Source organism: Xylaria bambusicola (assembly GCF_022495145.1).
Source record: "Xylaria bambusicola strain CBS 139988 unplaced genomic scaffold F5B22scaffold_3, whole genome shotgun sequence".
NCBI lineage: Eukaryota > Fungi > Ascomycota > Sordariomycetes > Xylariales > Xylariaceae > Xylaria > Xylaria bambusicola.
The window spans coordinates 641,692-659,912 of NW_025953556.1; the positions used below are offsets into that span (position 1 = coordinate 641,692).

Sequence of the window (18,221 nt, forward strand, 5' to 3'; positions counted from 1 at the left end):
TGTGTATCACGGTCAAGGTGGCTTAGCACCTCGAAGCACCCACCTTCAACTAGTTGTGTCTTGGTTCCGCCCTGATCCTGGCTCGCAACGTAATAAGTATGGAATATCGTACTGCCAGGTTAAATCCATATCATCTCGAAGTTTACGAGTCTTTGTAACTGATTAGAAAATATCCCATCCATGTATAACGTCTTGAAATACATCGCGTAAGGGGGCAATCGTGGGGTAGGTATCCTAATATGCCCCAAGAAGGACCACGCCATCGATCCGGCAGCGTTGCCAGTTCTGCTTGGATTTCAATCAATTCTCAAGGTCTCAGCGAATTACATGACTGTCTACTGGATTCATGTTGGTCTCATATATGATCTAAACATCTCTCAACCTAAGTCACCTTATTCCATATCAGACCATGGCTACCCCTAAGCTCCGGAACGGCCGCCCCAGACAGCTCCGGGAACTGGGTGAGGAATATGGTCTCCTTCTACAACCACCACCACCACTGCAACCCAAACCAGAATGTCCATCGTCCTATCGCACCGATAATGACATCGCTGTCGCAGAAGAACTGCTCAAACGTCAACGAATCGCCACATCTCAGCACCATCAATCCAAAGGAGGGCTGTCTAGAGCCTTTACATCCAAGAAGACGGCTTGGGAGTATAAAGAAGTATATGATGCCCTCCTAGCCCATGTTGTGGATCAAGGGTCGCCGGGGGTCGCCGAGGCACTGATCACAAAGCTCAATTTGCTTGGCGGCAATCTCAATCTTGTTCAGAAAAGCCGTATGAGCCTGCTGAGCAGAAAGAAAAGTCTGGACCTATCCGAAAGGAGCAGAATTCTCCAGGTTGCAGTTGAGAATAAGCAGCTGGAAATGGTTGAGGTTCTGTTGCCTTTTGCCGACGCCCTCAGTCTAGACACATCATTGCCCGTGGCCATGCGGAACGAGAGCAATGCAATTGCCGAACTATTGGTCCGTTATGGAGCTGCCGCATCACAGACGGCGAATGGGCAAGATGAGTTTCGACGAGCTTGCACAAACGACGTGCAGTCACAGTTGGTTGGCATGATTTTGGCCTCCGAAGGCCGCCCAAAGGAGTCATGGGTCTCCCAGTGCATGGTAGAGGCAGCTAGAGCCGGTTGCCTTGATAATGTTATGCATCTGAGTCAATCGACGGCGGATGGCAATCACGATGGAGGTGCAGCGGTCAAGGCCGCGATTGCGCTTGCGCGTAGAGACATTGTCCTAACTATACTGCTTGGTAACCGGCCACCCAGAAAACCTGGAATAAACGAGGCGTTCGAGCAGTTGATGCGCCAACAGAACATCAACCCAAATGAAAAGCTGGCCCTCGCCGAAATCCTGCTGTGTGCGGGCGCTGATGGAGAACCCGTCGCCAAGGCATTGATCCATGCGAGTGCAACCTATTTCCTAGAGATGGTACATTTACTGGTCTGCTACGGTGCCTCAATTGCGTATCAAGATGCCGTAGCTTTACGAAAAGCTATCTCTAAAGGCAAGGTGGATCTTGTAAAGATCATGCTGAATGGATCAGCCGAGCTGGCCCCTAAATATGCATCAGAATGCGTGGAACTGCTCCCGAAGGATATTCGATTCGAGGATCGTCGGTTTCTGCTAGCTGCGTTTTTATTGAGAGGCGCAACCGGCACGCCCATTGACGAAGCATTGATCGATTCAGCTGAAGTTGGAGATATAGAGACTGTGAAATTGCTTGTTACACCACCATCGCAAAGTGACGAAATACCTATTGGCCAAAGTTCGCAGCTTGTCGTAGGCTTCGGGCGATCGCAGACCGCATCAACTGACTATAAGGGTGCACTGGCCCTACAGATCGCAGTAAAGAAAGGGCATATGGCAATTGCAAGTGCTATTCTTACCCACAAACCTCCAAGTCAGGTTGCCCTAGCTCAAGTATATCCAAGTATATGGAGTCTTCCTAGACCTGAAAGATACCAGCTTAGCGAACTATTTCTGCAGGCAGGGCTTTCAGGTCCTTGTGTACATTCCTCTCTGGAGCGCATAATCAGTGAACAGCCCTCCCGCCGGGATGAGAAGCTGATATCACTCCTTCTCCGTTACAACGCCGATGTGAATATTAACGAGGGCCATTGTATCGTTGCCGCTGTTTCTCAGACTGAGTATGTGATCCAGAGTCATGCATTCCCTATTTCGAACAACACTTCTGCATAGGAGTGGTAGAAAGCTCGCTACATTGCTAATTCGTTCATTGTTATTTCATTAGTGTCAAGATACTAGAAATGCTACTCAAAAACAAACCAACACCGCACACAATATCGAGAGCCATGCCAAGGGCCATGGAGGTGTCTGATTACCCAACAAGGTCTCGAATCATTGATATGCTGCTTGCCACGGATACCATCAAGGGTACGATCGAGATATCGAAAGCTTTGGATACAGCAATGAAGATGAATCCTGCCGACAAACGGCTCATTCGAACTCTGCTCCAGCAGGGTAACGCCGACGTTAACATTAACGGAGGATCTACAGTTGAACATGCCGCCCAACACTCCGATCCAGAAGTTCTAGAGATCATACTTGGGCTTGGACAACCAGATGACGACAGCATAGATAAAGCCTTAAAGAGTTTATGGAAGCTTTCAGCATCTGCTACCAAAACAGACAAGCTTGAGATACTCCTACGCCGAACTAAGTCAAACGACGCGGTCAGCAATGCGCTGATCGAAGAGGTGAAAGGTCTTTTGAAAATACCATCATCGGAGCGAAATTTTACCTCTTTGAAACTCCTCTTATCTAAGGGAGCTGACGTGAATGCGTGCAAAGGTGAAGCACTTAGTTGCGCTGTTGCAGAATCAAGTCTGCAAATCGTGGAGATACTCTTGGCAGCGTCACCCTCGCCTACAACGCTCGCATGGGTCATGCCACACGCCTTACGTATTCTTGATTTAATGGATCGATTAACTATTGCTCAAAAGATTCTCTATGCTGGCATGCCTCCAAGTGAGGTAAATCGAGCGCTCATATTTTCAGTTCAGAAACACCCAAACGATATACCCCTGATCAATGCCCTTGTTATACACGCTGATACGTCGAATGGCCTTGCTCTCATTGAAGCGGTCAAGAATGAGAGCCAGGAAATTGTTGAGCTGCTACTCGACAAAAAGAGCTTCACTGTCGATGTCCTCAATAAAGGCTTTACCACAGCTATCAAGACTAACGACAAGAAAAAGAGAACTCTACTGTGCAGTAGCCTGCTAGGAGCCGGTGCATCTGGTGAAGTGGTGTCAAATGCACTGCTTTCCGCAGCATCAGATGGAGACTTGGAATTTGGTGCGATACTTGTCCGAAATGGAGGTAGCATCAAGCATAAAGGGGGACAAGCCATCGTCGAAGCTGCCAAATCGGGGGCTTTCGAAGTATTAGAAATGCTATTGGCGGGAAATTCCGAGGTCCCTCAAAACACCCTTCAAAGAGCATTTCAAGGGGCTACGCAGGTGGGAAACCTACAAAAGCGTGCAGAAATCTTCAAACGCCTTCTTCAATTGGGCGTTTCGGGAGAAGTGGTTGATATTCAGCTCGTTTCAGCGGCTCGATACGGCGACGAAGGGAAAGATTTGGTGAGGCTATTACTTAAGCATGGCGCGAACCCCAACTACAGCGATGGCGAAGCCGTTGAGAAAGCAGTTAAAAGTGCATTTCTGGGAAACCTGGAACTTCTTCTAGGAATTTCTACAGGAGATGGGCAGAGCGAAGGGCAGCAGGTATGTCCAGTCAATCGGCTCAAATGTCTAATCATTGCTAACATGTATATTACATAAAGAAGCCATCGTCACAGACGCTTGCTCGTGGTCTTGAAGCTTGTTGGGATCTCAACAGAGATACGAGATTTACAATCGTCAATTGGCTTTTCAGGGCAGGTGAACCGGTTTCTAATGCTGTTCATTCTGCCCTTCATAGGGCTGTTAGCGAAGAGGACCCTGAAGCGAGAGTAATCCGTTTCCGTAAGTAACTCTTCTAGCCATCTCTTTTTATTAAAGTTACAACTCAGAAATGGAAGTATCTTCTATTATTGAAGTTATACTATTCTCAACATCAGAATAACTGACTTTGAGTACTATAGTCATAACTCACGGAGCCTCACCTGCTGCCAGCAATTGCCAGACTCTAATTGACGCGGCCTCAACTCTCACCGCTACATTGTTTGATGAACTACTCGATGGTCGTGTTAGTAGCAACGATGCGTCATTAGTTTTTGGGAAAGTATTCAACAACAGCGACCCAAGTTCATGGGTTTCTGAACGAGGATTGAAGATTGCGACAAGTCTTCTCCAGAAAGGAGCTAAGGGAGACGGAGTAGGGTCTGCACTAGTCGCGGTTCTAAAACAGAATGGCGCAGCTCACCACTCTCTCGCAATCGCTTTTGGTGACTTATTATTGAAGCATGGTGCGGATGTAAATTATAATCACGGCGAAGCTCTGCAGCTCGCAGCAGCCCAGGGCAACCCAGAGCTCCTCGCAAGGTTGTTAAGTGAGAAACCGAACGGTGAGGCGCTTGGCTCGGCGTTCTCCAAGATTTTTGACATTCCGCTCGGTGAGGACAGAGTTCACCAGTTAATTACACTCTTCACAGAACATCGCGATGGAAATAGTGAGTTGGATGTTATGTCTATACAACCAGGTTCCGATCCCATAATGATCCGAGCATTATCTCAATATCCACGATCGACCAAGATTTTAGAGACCCTTTTGGATATCGGTTTCTACTATGACCAAATGACAAGCTATAAAGTCGCGGATGAATTTGAAACCCCGGAATCCGTGACACTCCTTATGTGGGCATTATTGCAACCGCAGAAAAAAATCAGTACAGGCATTATTAATGTACTTATAGATAGAGGGGGTAAGTATATCAGTTGATTCAATTGCTGCGATCACCATGTTAACTTTCTGACAGCTAAAATAAACTTCGAGACTGCTGCCTCTCAAATTACTCCGCTCATGCTGGCCATTAAGACGCGCCGTCAAGACGTGGCAAAACTATTACTGCTAGCTGGTGCCGAAGTTGATGTAGCAGATGCCTTTGGGAATTCACCGCTCTCTATGGCGTCAGCGATTGGAGGTGAACTTGCGGTTGCTATGATGTCCAATTTATTAGCAGCTGGAGCCTCGAAAAACGACGGCTCTCTTCATAATGCTGCCCGTGAGCTAAACATCCAGGCCAGTAAGTAATTGATAAGTTCATTTCTTATGTCTCGGCGAAATCAGGACATCAAGCCACCCTCTATGTCCGCTTTTCAGGGACTCATAACTTCTACAGGTTATATTTAGTGTAGAATTGCTAATGTCGAGTGTTACAGTGCAGGTATTGGTTAAGTATAACCATGACCCGGATTTTCCAAGTCCTTTGCACGAAGGACGTACTGCACTCGCAGAGCTTTGCTTACGTGCGACTGATTCTATGAAGATGACGACAAACAACGAGAAAATAATGGAAAGGGCAATTGAATTCCTAGTGGAATGCGGCACTGATATTACTATCCATTCGGAGGGCAAATCGGTACTTCTCCTTGCGCTTGAGTCATCCGATCCTGTGACTACGACGAGAGTTCTACTTCGGGCAGCTCTATGGAAAGACATCAACAAGCCATTCAATCAGTACAGCAATGGAAAGTATACGTTCTCGCCGACGATGTATGTGCAACATGTACTTTCGGAGTCAGACCTCAAGATGGACCTTTTACGTCTGCTTAGATCAAATCGGTGCGCTGATGTATATTACGCAAATTCGGGACCACAGGTCAGTAATTTAGACCCTTTCACGTACTCCATCAACTGTTCTCGGGATATGAATTGCGTCGTCGCACCTACTTTCACCCCGTTACTCTTGCCAGTACTCAGCCTTACTGATACTTATACTACGGAGTCCCATAACTGACAAAAATTCTTGAACAGCCAGACGATGCTGTGGGTTTGCCTGCTCATATTCAACGCGAAGAGGAGGAGCGCAAACTTCGCCTTGATCGTCTTCGAGAGGACAATGAAAGCCATCTTCTAGCGATACGGAGAACTAGAGAATTGGCGGCAGTTCAAGCCGATATATGGGCAAACCAGGCCGAGCTAGAAGAAGCGCGAAAGAAGCGAATGCATAACGCTGACCTAGCTGCGCTGCAGGAGCGCGCCCGTGTGGAAGAAAACCTATTCAATATGACCTTGCGCCAGCAGCGCGCGAAACAGATTACAGACCTGCAACATCAAGAGGACCTGACAAAGGCCAGCGTGGCGCGTACCCGCGCCATCGGCGAAGCCGAGCGTTCTATCGAAGACCAAAGGCAAGCGCGACTGCTAGAATGGGAGCGGGATATAGGGAACGAGAGAGTGGGAAATGCGAACCAGCTTAGTAGCATCCGATTGCGCGAGCGCGAAGATATAGAAAAGTTGGACAAGGCGGCCGACTCGCGATTCACGGCTCGCTTGAAGGAGCAGAAGAAATTGGTGGATAGTCAGAGTATGCTCGCTGCCAGCTTGAACAGTGCTCCTGCTGCCGCTCGGCGACAGATTGGATATGTCAGTGGGGAGATACAGTAGGACACGGCAGGGGGTTTGTTGCCCGGAAGGAGTAGGTATTTCAATATCTCAGTTGTCAACTTTACGGCGTTATGGAATGGAAGGAAGTATGGGAAGACGGTTCATTCATGATGGGTAGTGATGTAAGAAGTCGGGTTAGATACTACCTAGGTAATTTCCATGTAAAATACTTCTGATTCCGGTAACATCGCAGACAATCTTCATTGTTTAGGCTTGATCTCGAGATCCCCATACTTATGCATACATGTACCTAACCTAACTAGCTACTTACCTACCTAGTAGCTAGGCTAGGTAGACTACTGTAGTAATAGGTACTTAAGTAAGTACCTAGGCGGTTCAGGGGCTCACAGGCGTTCATCTCCAGGGTAGCCCCGATGATCGCGCAGATATTCGCGCAGATATTCCCGCTAACCCCTGGTGCCATAGTGGGGCAAATGAGATCACCTGCATATAGGCCCGGCTACAACCGAGCCCATCCATCTGGCAGACTAAAAATAATAACCGACTGCGCCCGATCCTTTAATGCGATCTTTCCTTTCTATGAGACCTCTTTCACTTGCAACACAGCCGTCTCTACATCATGACACCTTGGTAGGACGATGGTCGCCACGATTTTCTGATCCCCAACTGATATCGACCTTCGAAGACAGGAAACCGCCGATCCAGAGAGTTCAACAGAGACACTGAAGACAGGCCCCAACGGGGTCAAGGGTGCTACCGGAATGCCTGCGCTTCTCCTCCGGTCGCACCTCAAGGTCGTCCGGGGCTTCTCTCGACGATCGAATCTATATCGCAATCCACAACGCCAACAGTCCTCAACCGCAGCAACGCCCCATCCACCCGCGAACCCTAAGACTGCAGCGCAAGGCGATCCCTTAGCACAGATAGAGACACATTCGGTGCCGCGTGTTAGCCAACAAGGACCCAAGCCGGAAATCCCCATTCCCGTGCCGAGCATCGTTCCTCCGCCGCCATTTTGGCAACGTTTGGGACCGCTAACTCGCGCGGTACAAGCGTATGGGCGGGCGCAGCGCGCCCGTCCGTGGGTCACCCAGGTCGCTAGTACCCTGGTTGTGTATCTCTGCGCTGACTTTGGGGCTCAGTGGATCTCGCGCGGTGGAATAGATGAAGTTGACAATGAAGTGAAGGGGCAAGGGACCGGTGCGAAAAAGGATCACGAAATCACGACAGAAGCAGGGAGAAAACATGACTGGGCGCGCACTGCTAGATCATTGGCTATTGGGGGCACGGCTGCTATTCCTGGCTACATGTGGTGAGTTCGACCTGATCGGTTTTATCCTCTCGTTTGGTGCTTGGAAGAGATCCTATGCGCCAAAGGCTGCTGCTAATAACTATATCTGTGGACAGGTTTACATTCCTCTCTCGCTCGTTCAACTATTCCTCCAAAGTTCTCTCCATCGGCATCAAGGTTACTGTGAATCAACTTCTGTTCACGCCACTCTTTAACGTGTATTTCTTTGGAGCGCAGTACGTTTTAATAACCCTTTTCCACGTCTTCTTAAGAAATCTCGCCCTATCCCCTCCCTACATTAGAAAGCGTGACAAAAAAAAGCGAAGGCAAAAGATGATAAACCCGATACCGTCTGATTGGGAATCCCTATTCTGACACGCTCATTATTCTAGGGCGCTTCTCTCTGGGGACACGCTTTCCGAGGCCTGGCGCCGTGTCTACAACACCGTCCCCGTAAGCTTTGTCAACTCATGCAAGCTCTGGCCTGCCGTTACAGCCTTCAACTTCGCCTTCGTACCCTTTGAATACCGCAGCATATTCGGCGGTGTCATTGCTGTGGGGTGGCAAACTTATCTGAGCTTCCTGAATCGTCGTGCAGAGACGCTGGAAGCGCGTCGACAGGCAGAACACGGAAAGGATGAGGAACGCTCTCCCATTGCTGTCGCTAGAAGGAGAGTGCAAGAATTGCCTGCCGGCAAGCAGGTCGTTATGGGCTGACATTGAGGAGTACGAAAGAATTGCAGGGCGAGTAAGGATTGTTCACATTCACTGGTGTACTACTTTCATTTAAGAACAACGTACTGGGTACGGTTTCATTTGTCTCCGGTCGACGGGATACATATAGATTTAGAGTTAGATGGGGCGATACCTACGGAGCATTTATTTTTAAAGGCGTTCGTTTCTTGGGGGCCATGTTTAACATTTTGGTATTCGATAGACAAGATCCAGGCAGCTTCAGAATTGCGGAATTTATATTTAAACATTAGCACACGTCTTTATAAACAATGCTGGCGTATCGGCCACTACATAAGCTGCGAATATCGGTTCATGTGCAAACCGATACTTATTTGCAAGGGGTCGCTGAGTGCTATGTTAGATAATGTGGTGCCTTAAACGCTGCGTGCCTCTTCTCGTCGAGTCTATTTTTAGCAAATTTCATGAAGTATATACTCATACCAATATAGAATATGAACCAGGTTTGATTTTAAAATGGACATGAAAACTACCAACAATGTCTCGATCAAGAAAACCCCTAATCATGAAGAAATATGGAGAAAACGGACCACTCTCACAGAGTGAAGATGTAGATACCAGTATGCTTTCCCCATGCGATGACTTGGAGTAATTCATCAAAAAAAAAAAAAAGATACACTAGAATGAGAGTTCCTCTACCCTATACCATCTCATGTCTATATACAGGACACACATATATACAGCGTGACTTTTTGTCCCTTTTCCCCTTTCTCTCGCGCTTTTACAAGCACTATTACCCCAATTAGTCAACAGAAATCGGGGATGTTATACAAGGGTAAATCACTCACCTGCCAGTAATAATCGTTCAACGATGTGCACTTGTAAGGCGACGCGCACTGGAAGCTCCCCTTGTATTCCAGCCCACCGCACTGCTGGTACCGTGCGACGACCTTGGGCGTCGCCAAGGCGAGAATACGCTCTGCCGCGTGCTCCGAGGCGATCACGATATAGGCGGAGGGATTGGCCGTCACGTGGCCCGGGAAGATGCTGGCGTCGACGACGAAGAGGTTATCCGTGCCGTAGACTTGGGTGTTCACGTCTACAACGGAAGTGCCGCCCGTGCGGCCGTCGTCGGTCCCGAGCTTGGCGGTTCCTGCAAGGCGTTAGCTGGTGGTTTGACTGATACAGAGAACGAGAACAGCTTACCGATCCAGTGATTGGCTCGTCTGTTAGAGTAGGAGACCAACATCTGCAGATAATCAGTTTGGTGATTTCAAAGATAGAATCTTAGAGGACTGACATTGTTGACATAATCCTCCACAGTCGTGTTAGGGTCAGGTAGTAGCCATGTGAGGTTCGCCACGTTCTTCAAGGCGCTTTGAAGGTTCTTGATACCTTGGATAACAGCTTGTACATCATTATCATCCCTTAGGTAAGGCACAGTAGACACAACCGTGGTGAGAGCCTTCGTGATTGTCATCCGGCCTCTCGACACAGCGCCACGGCCGAGATACTGGCTCATGGTCATGGCATCTACGATAGTCAGTAATAGGTCTAAGGCGACACTTGAATAAAACCTACGTGTGTCTTCTGTACCACCGCTACCCTCCACTCTTGCTGTCCACTCAAGTTGTCGGACGATGCCATCGGCACCCTTGATTTCGTCGAAGAAACTAGAGCCGTCAGGTGCAAAACTTTGAGAGTGGGTGAGTTTCCAAACTTACATTGGACCGATGTTTGGTGCAGCTTGAGCGAGTATACCAGATCTGGAGTCTTCGGTGGAGTTAGTTCGGGAGATTGGCTATGATTTCCTTCACTAATAGAACTTACTTAGATATAAGTTAACATCAGTAGTATCAGGATCATCATAGGCTTTGTAGAAGTCGTAGAAGACAACACTTGGATGCGAAATAACAGTATCGGTCTGCAACAGGTTAGCGATTCATCTTTAAAAAGTAGTATGAGTGAAAACAGACATTGACGTGGTCGTTCAAGCTGTGTCCAACTGGCAGTTTAATCCAGGAGCTGTTTCCGATCATAGTAGGCCCATCAGTTGACGTCTTTACCACATCCAACTGATCCTCAGGGCCTATTCCACCTATTGCAGCCAGTCAGCGTGGTTTCGTACCCGAAATTCCAAGTCTGTATGGGCTTACTTCGCATTAAGATCTTTGCTGAGCCAAAGGTACCTGCTGATAAAACTACGCGGCCAGTGACGGATGTGACGTTGACCACGCCGACATAACCCCCCTCTCTGAATGCTTCAACCTCAACACCAGTGACATGCCCACCAGTTCGTATAACACGCTTGACTGCGGTGCCCGTCCATAACTTGAAATTTGAACGCGCGTTGGCAGTCACAAGGTATGTGGCCATAGGTCCACCTCGCTCTCCATTTGAAAACATGTAAGGCGTATGTGTATAGGTGTGGTTCTTCTGATTTGGGACATTATTGGCGGTAACACTTGTCCAGCCTGACGAAGCCAACCCCCCAGAGAGCACATCAAAACCTTGCTGGAGATAACGTTTGCCATCCTTGGACGGCGTGTCAGTACCGGGAATACGGGAGAAGACCCTCGATGTTGCGCCGGCCATATCTGTTGACTTCCAACCATCGGGGAAGTTGTAGTCCCAATCTAGGTCATAGGGCTAAGAGGATATTAGTCTCCGGTTGACGTTATGTTATTTTACTACTGACCTTCCACCACAACCCAGCATTGATGGCGGTACCACCACCGAGTATACAACCCGCCATCTGATCAGTATCAGTGCAAGAAATACCTGCTGAATCCTCCCAAATCTCGTTGCATAAACCAGGCACATCAAACCGGGTAAGGTTTGTGCCTTCAGTCCAGTCTGGGCCAATAGTGCCACCCCATCGTCCTGAGCTGACTGGGCCTTTCTCGATGAGCAAGACTTTGTTGCCAGCTTCACTTAGTGCATCTGCGATCGGTATGCCACCTGCTCCTGCACCCACGACGATGTAGTCGTATGTGCCAGTTGGAACAGGGATACCAGTGGGAGAAGTGGTAGGAGTCGCCGTTGGCGAGGTAGTCGATCCTCCACAGCTTCCTGTCACCGTATTCGTAGCCTTGGCCGCCCACTCCGTGTATGATGGGTTTGCGGCGTTGCTGTCTAAAGCCGCCCCGAAAATACTCTGACCATTATCATGTTGGATGATGCTGACATCGTTGGGGCACTCCGGGTTGCCTGGGGTTGCAAAAGCATTGCACCAGCCTAATACTAGAAATGCGCCACTAGTCGACACAGACCCTGTTGCGCCATCGTGATCCCACGAAAGACAGTTTTGGCAGCGGAATATAACAGAGTAATGTGCCTCATTTATCGTGGAGGAAATTTGGGTCAATTGAGCATCTCCTGTGTATACCTCAGGATTGTCGTAGCCAGTAGCATACCGGAAAGAAGTCAAAACCTCGTCCTTGTATGGATAGGCCATGATGAGCAGGCTGTTTGTCATAGGTCCAGCAAGTGAGATACCACACCATCCCGTCAATGTCGTACTGTTGGAAGGACATTGCTATTTTTTCTGTCAATGATAGAGGTTCTAGCGCAGGTAAAGAAAGTAATGCCCACCAAGTATCCAATAAACTCGTCCGCATCAGTTGTCAAGCCATCTTCAGGAAGTGCAACTCCAATAGTCATGCCACCCCAAGTACCGGTGCCAGTGGCCCCTGAAGTCTTGTCAGGCACAATCCATGTATCGAATATGATGCCCGTCTCGCTATCTCTGTATACAGTTGGAGTACTCGATTGTCCAAAACATAGTTGGGTATCTGCGTCTAGTCAGTACTAATTCAATTCTTCAACATCTCGTTAGGAGTGACCAACTCAAGCTTGCTGTCAAAAGCAGCGTCGTGATGAACCCAAAACGACCCATCGTGCCCAAGACTGCTTTCAAGTCACGATGACCAAGAAAGCCACAGAAAAGAAACAGACGAACCCTATAAGAACACCTTATATGCGCCTGGACTCATAGCTTACACTCTTTCCTCTTTCCCATATGAGACGTACATCCGTCCTCCCCTCCGTGCGGAGTGACTCGCGCAGTCTAACATACCAACAACATCTGTTAGGTTGGCTCATTCCGCGCTGCGAGGCAACATGCTCATAGGAGGAAATACAAGGCCGTAGAGACACTCTACCCTAGCGGAAGCCTTATTAGGTGCCGACCCAGTTCCCCAGGTCTATGCACGTCTCCATGTTTACTAGTGACGGGCTATGTGAGCAAGGGAGGAATCAAGGAAACCCGGGCGCGCGGCACGTGCAAGACCCAGGGTACTGGCGGTTCCCCGGAACCAATGTCCCAAGCCATTAACAGGCGTCCTAATTCAGTCTACTCGGCGAGGATGTAGTATCCTCGATGGAGCGGATCCATGATTGACAGGACAAGGTGCTACACTAACATGCATTCGGTCCATTGTGACCTATCTTCGCACAGATATTACCTACGGGATATTTCCCGGGCACCAGGCGCTGTCGTCTGCGGCGCGCCCACATGGGTAGCGGTTTCTTGTTCCAGTAAGTTTTGAGATTAAGCGCTGCAGCAAAGAAAGTCACGTAACGATGGTGTGGCAAGGAGCGTGTTGCTCGATATTGGTGTCCTTTGCCTAGTAACGGCGCTAGTTGCCCGTTTGGATCACGGAGAATCTTCACAGGCCCGGCCCATGGGCTCGAGGCGGCCCGAATTGGCGACTAGGTAGATGCATGCCCACTGCAACGGATCAAGCGAGAACGGCCCAGTTGGTCATCTGAAGCCCAAGACCGCGGCCCGTATTCCGAGTAGCCAATCCGAGTGATCTCTGGGAATTTGTGTTGGAAGGACGATGAAAAAAAAAATCTAGATGGCTTGGTCCATCTACACTACGGTAACCAGGTAACCTAGCTTAGTAAACTCGCAAGACACTCTTCTACTTCGAGTATGCAATTATCTAGAGATTTATCAGCCCGATAGACTGTAAACAAGTAAATTCTATGAAACAACAAGCCAACTTATCTCTTGTAACATGAAACCACCATCGATATCTTGATGTGAGGGGTTTTTGGCAAACAGTGGTCTTTCTCCTCCGAGTTAGTAATCAAGCAAATTACCAAGAGCTAACTGCATAGAGTGCCGCTTCCAAGTATCCGGGATGGCGTTACACTTCCCACTATCAAGTTCAATATGACAAAGTATGCAGCACACCTTGGCACATGCGGCATCTGGCTTAGCTATCTCGGTGTCAGCTCCGCTACCTAGCCTGACCCCTGCATTGCAAAGGTAACCGAACGTGTCTGGGTAGCATTCGACATCTCCAAGCTCGTGGGCAATTGTCTACGTATCTATACCATGAAGATACCGCAATGTTCTGCAAGCCTGTTGAGATAAGCCCAGAGCCTTGTCTCGGTTGGTTTTGGGTATCTAGCAATTCCCAATAAATCTTCGGACTTTGGTCCTCCTGAACTGCACAAGAGCTTGTCAATATATGTGCCATGATGACACGTCAAAGGGAACCCGTATGCTAAGCTTTGAGCATACGTCGTTGTACCTGAGAAGGCTAGATTCAGTATTCAACCATTCGTACAAGAGGCTTGCATGTGTTTCTATATCATATTGCATCTTGTTCATAAGACGCATTCACTTAAGATTAGCAAACTAGATATCGTCTATGAGAAATAGTCGCTGCCGTGTAACAACCGCAGCCATTGGGGCACTGTATGACAATGGTTGTTGCATGAAGGTTCTTGAAGCCTTCGTGGCTAGGCTAGGGCAATATACACGAGTCTATTTGTCTGTAGTCCTAGGATCGCAACACCTCGGAACTTAAGTCTTCAGACCAGCGTCGGATTGAGCTATTCTATGACCTCAAGAAATTCATTGAGAGAAAGATCGGCACGAACAAATGGTCTTTGCAATCTTGTTTTGAAACGGGGTGGCCCCGTTGCTGGGCTTATATGTGAGTGGTTGGAGCATCTCACCACTGGGCAGCTATCATATATTTCAGATTGAGGATTTACTTCTGTGTTTATTCAAGCTGTTAAGAACTATATTTGGATATCGTAAATCCAAAACACATGCGCTCGTCTCGGAAATAGACGGGGCGGCATTCCCAACATCAAGGGTACTATCATTTAGGTTTATCTGCTCCGCGTTGTTGAGCCTAGTACCACGTCGAAGGGGTTGATTACATTTGGTATCTTATAAGTGGTATTGCGTAAAACCTAAAGTGACTGATTTAGCTCAGGCGCTTATTCACCACGTTCTTCTACAAGTTTGTCTCCGGCAATCCTTTTTACTACAGTTGAGTGCTTAAAGGAATTGGAGTAAGGACCAAGATGATATACTTACACAGTCATATAATATACACCTTCTTCGACCTGCTCATCAAATTTACCCTTTTGAGATGAAAATTAGGAACAGCGAGTATATCAAGAGACTTGTAGTCGGGATAAAGAATACCGGAATTATTCAGATTCACTCATGTTTTCCATTCTCGAGCATTCAGTATTTGTTTTATGGCTCCAGTCCACGACTACCAATGAGTTGAATGCCCACAGTGAGCACAGGGTCACTGATCAACAGGTACTGAAATGACGGTGTTCGCTTGAAAATTTCATTTGTTGAATAGCAATATGGGCTGCCGTTGTGTACTGCATTGGGCATATGTCCGGATATCCTCGCGACTTGGGTAACTCGTAAATTTTGCTGAAATATTGCGATAGTGCCAAAGTGGCATTAGCGTTGACTTTTGCATTTCATCAAATTTGACATTCTCAAGCTCACAAGGTTGCACTTGTTGCTCTGATATTATGTCTTTCTTCTACTGTTCATTGTAGCAATGCACGATATGAAGCACTTGAAAAGTGGATTTAGGCACAGAAGCAAATTCTGCCATACCTAATTCACCTACGACATATGATATTCTCTGAACCAACTCATAGTAGTTATTGATGGGTAGACACTATTCACCTTTGTTGTTCCAATCACACTTCAAGAAGCATTTGAGTAGTGTTTAATGGACTGATGTGATACAGACACCTTTAGCTGACCATCAAGCATGTATTGTCATTTCATACGTAGCCATATGGAGAACCATTCTTAAAGGCTCAAACCACTTTACGAAGCTGATGACCAATATTACATGATAATCATTTGATATTATGTCAACTTAGCCCTCATGCTAAATGCGGTGATCTCAGTCCTTCGTCAACAATTTCAGAATTGCCTTGAGCACTACCGGCTCTGCGAGCTTTTGCACCTGCTTTGAGCTGGTCCCATTTCTCCCTATATCGTACTAGATTGGCACGAGCTTTGGAGTAATTCTTTTCGAGCTCTTCGTTTTGTTTCATCAACGCTTGATTTTGTTGCTTAAGCTCATTGATCTCTCTCGTGAAGACTTCTTCGGAAACCCCGGATCTGCAGGCTGATGCTAGAGGCGACCCGGGACGCATCAAGCGCATACTTTCCGCCAATCTCATCCCGGAACTCTGTGACATAGATTCAAACGCGTGCAGTCGTTTACTGAGTTTGTCGATCATATCCTTGAGGCTCTTGTTCTCTAAATAAAGCTCTTCAACAACGATATCATTAGTGCCTTTGCCTGCGCTTCTTTTGAGAGCTGGCGAATGAGACATTTGTGACTCCCTAGCATCAACAAAGTCATCTTCATCGGCATCATCCGGTAAATTACCTGCAATTGCGTGAGTTGAGACCTCCATGCGACGTTTCTCTTTGTCTGCGAATGTCAATATGCTTGCATAAGAAGCCGTGTGACCGCTCGTTGGAACCACGTAGAAAGAGTCGTTTGTAGAATGTCCTTCTCGAGCAACTGCGCGAAGGGCCGCTTTTGAGTACAGTTTCTGAATATCTGGTTCCGCCGTGTGAGTGGTGGAATGCCTAACTCGGACCCTTTTCTGGGTTGATATCTCGGGTGATGAGGGTAGATGCTGTTCCTCGGCCTGTTCTTCGCTAATCAATGGTAGTCCGGCAAAAGCTAATGGGGCCGAGATTTTGTTGATAATGCTCCCAAACGCACTGTAGAACCTCGAAAACCCCTCATCGCTTGATGATGTTGATGTGTCTTGGATCGCCCTCGAAGACGAGTCTTCGACTAACCCAGCGGTTCGATCAGATGGCGGCATCGCGGTAGTTCTATCGGAGTTGTCAAGCATATCTTGCATTCGAGTGCGTGATACGGTTTTCTTTGAGCCCCCTTCCAAGCTTCCTGGTGCCTCGGTGTTGGAGACGCTGGGGTTAAGAGGTTGCGATCTATATTTGGAGCGGATGCCACGAGCGGAAGCTAAATTGCTGGCGATAGAGGCACCTAAGTCTCGAGCAGGGTATCTAGGTTGTTTCAGAAGAGTGGGTTTTGGCGGTGCATTTTTTTCATTTGACAACGATTTGGTGGGATGAGTCGCAGGATCGGAAATTGAATGAGCGTCTTCTTTCTCATCTTCACGAGAATCGGCGCCAACAGAGGACCGCGATGATGGGGCTTGTAGAGGAGCCTGGAGTAACTCGGATAGTCTGCGATGGTGCTGTTCAAGCAGCTTGAGGGTTCGCAAAGCCTCGACCGAAGTAGTGTCCTTGGCTGCATTCGCAAACTCGCCGGCAGCCCTGGTATGCTCATTGATGGCGACTGTAGTCTCTGAAGTATGGGTTGCGGTGGATGCGGCTCTAGCATGGTCGTGGGCCTGATATCGATTAATTCGCTTCAACGGCGAAGGAAACATGGCGAAATAGCCGAACTATACCTTGATCAGTGGTGATGAGTCCATCTCGAATTACGTTCTGAGGTGTCTTCTTTGACAGGTCCTGAGTAAGCGGGGTGCCCGAGACTCTCTGGGCGGGGAGAGTGAGCATGAAATTGGTATGTATGGGTGTGTAATACTATTACCACACGAGAGCGAGCATATGAATATATATCTTTGGTCAGGGAAATGGAAGGTTCCAAAGTTGTCTGATTCTGGTGGGAACGTGGTTTATGTGAACTTTTCCCTTCTGCAGATTGTGATGCAGAAAGATGTGCCGCCTTGTTCTGAGGACACAATGCTGCAGGTGGAATGCCTAATGCACTAACAGGACCTCTGTAAGGTGAGCTAGCAGCTGTAGGTACTTAGGTACCTATGTCGGACGCTGGGGACACCTAGGTAACCAAAACCACCCCACCTGCCTGAGACAGCTGTAGTGAGTACAAGAGCACTGGCAATACAATACAGCAAATACATCGAAATTCTTTCACCTCTCCTTCCTCTACAATACCTAGGTAGCACTAGCATTGACCTGATACATTATGTCGCTTACCCTATAAGTAGCTTGATTCCGGCTTTGGTCTTTGTGATAGAATTACTAGCCAAGAGACCGAGTTCTCCAGAGGTGCTCACTGCTCAGGGGGCGCTCAGGGGGCGGCTCAGGGGGAAGGGCTAGGTCGCCGTCGTATATGTAAGGCCACTGCTCGAAGCAAGATCAACTTACCTATCTGGCCCGCCTAAGTAATACATCTTGGCATCCAGTGTACGGAATACAGAGATACAGAGTACTACAGAGAACTACATCGTCAAACAGCTGCCCGCGAGATCAAGCGCCTTCCATTCTCCTTCGTATTCTTACTTTTCCCTTCTCATAAACTGCCGCCTTTTGTTGCAGTACGGAACGCAGAATCCCAACACGGAATCGCAATGGAATTGTAACGGTCG

General features: G+C 48.0%; 4 protein-coding genes across 4 annotated transcripts; 2 read left to right on the forward strand and 2 right to left on the reverse strand.

Annotated features, from left to right (window-relative positions):
* Nucleotides 1-201: 201 nt before the first annotated feature.
* Nucleotides 202-6,848, forward strand: F5B22DRAFT_258085 (uncharacterized protein). Its single transcript, XM_047970072.1, has 7 exons — nucleotides 202-2,157; nucleotides 2,262-3,759; nucleotides 3,819-3,999; nucleotides 4,119-4,898; nucleotides 4,953-5,219; nucleotides 5,356-5,795; nucleotides 5,951-6,848. Exons 1-7 carry the CDS (start codon nucleotides 410-412, stop codon nucleotides 6,581-6,583), a joined length of 5,547 nt encoding a protein of 1,848 aa, XP_047835249.1. The 5' UTR covers nucleotides 202-409; the 3' UTR covers nucleotides 6,584-6,848.
* A 234-nt stretch (nucleotides 6,849-7,082) lies between these two features.
* On the forward strand, nucleotides 7,083-8,081 carry F5B22DRAFT_258132 (uncharacterized protein). Its single transcript, XM_047970074.1, has one exon. It carries the CDS (start codon nucleotides 7,306-7,308, stop codon nucleotides 7,858-7,860), a length of 555 nt encoding a protein of 184 aa, XP_047835250.1. The 5' UTR covers nucleotides 7,083-7,305; the 3' UTR covers nucleotides 7,861-8,081.
* Nucleotides 8,082-8,932: 851 nt separating this feature from the next.
* On the reverse strand, nucleotides 8,933-12,674 carry F5B22DRAFT_258130 (fungal cellulose binding domain-containing protein). The gene is made up of 12 exons (XM_047970073.1): nucleotides 12,378-12,674; nucleotides 12,123-12,322; nucleotides 11,227-12,066; nucleotides 10,685-11,177; nucleotides 10,505-10,626; nucleotides 10,359-10,452; nucleotides 10,253-10,301; nucleotides 10,110-10,201; nucleotides 9,829-10,061; nucleotides 9,735-9,777; nucleotides 9,377-9,681; nucleotides 8,933-9,318 (listed from the first exon to the last, which is right to left on the reverse strand). Exons 1-12 carry the CDS (start codon nucleotides 12,424-12,426, stop codon nucleotides 9,310-9,312), a joined length of 2,529 nt encoding a protein of 842 aa, XP_047835251.1. The 5' UTR covers nucleotides 12,427-12,674; the 3' UTR covers nucleotides 8,933-9,309.
* A 3,027-nt stretch (nucleotides 12,675-15,701) lies between these two features.
* F5B22DRAFT_633267 (uncharacterized protein) lies at nucleotides 15,702-17,303 on the reverse strand (the record flags this gene model as incomplete). The annotated part of the gene is made up of 2 exons (XM_047976813.1): nucleotides 15,702-17,219; nucleotides 17,280-17,303. 2 exons carry the CDS (start codon nucleotides 17,301-17,303, stop codon nucleotides 15,702-15,704), a joined length of 1,542 nt encoding a protein of 513 aa, XP_047835252.1.
* Nucleotides 17,304-18,221: the final 918 nt, after the last annotated feature.

Coding starts and splice junctions, on each gene's coding strand:
- F5B22DRAFT_258085 (XM_047970072.1), top strand. CDS start 410: ATGGCTACCCCTAAGCTCCGGAACGGCCGCCCCAGACAGCTCCGGGAA. Junction 2,158..2,261: donor GCCGCTGTTTCTCAGACTGA/GTATGTGATCCA, acceptor TTATTTCATTAG/TGTCAAGATACTAGAAATGC. Junction 5,220..5,355: donor TGAGCTAAACATCCAGGCCA/GTAAGTAATTGA, acceptor CGAGTGTTACAG/TGCAGGTATTGGTTAAGTAT.
- F5B22DRAFT_258132 (XM_047970074.1), top strand. CDS start 7,306: ATGCCTGCGCTTCTCCTCCGGTCGCACCTCAAGGTCGTCCGGGGCTTC.
- F5B22DRAFT_258130 (XM_047970073.1), bottom strand. CDS start 12,426: ATGGGTCGTTTTGGGTTCATCACGACGCTGCTTTTGACAGCAAGCTTG. Junction 10,627..10,684: donor AGCAAAGATCTTAATGCGAA/GTAAGCCCATAC, acceptor TGGCTGCAATAG/GTGGAATAGGCCCTGAGGAT. Junction 10,453..10,504: donor GCTTGAACGACCACGTCAAT/GTCTGTTTTCAC, acceptor AACCTGTTGCAG/ACCGATACTGTTATTTCGCA.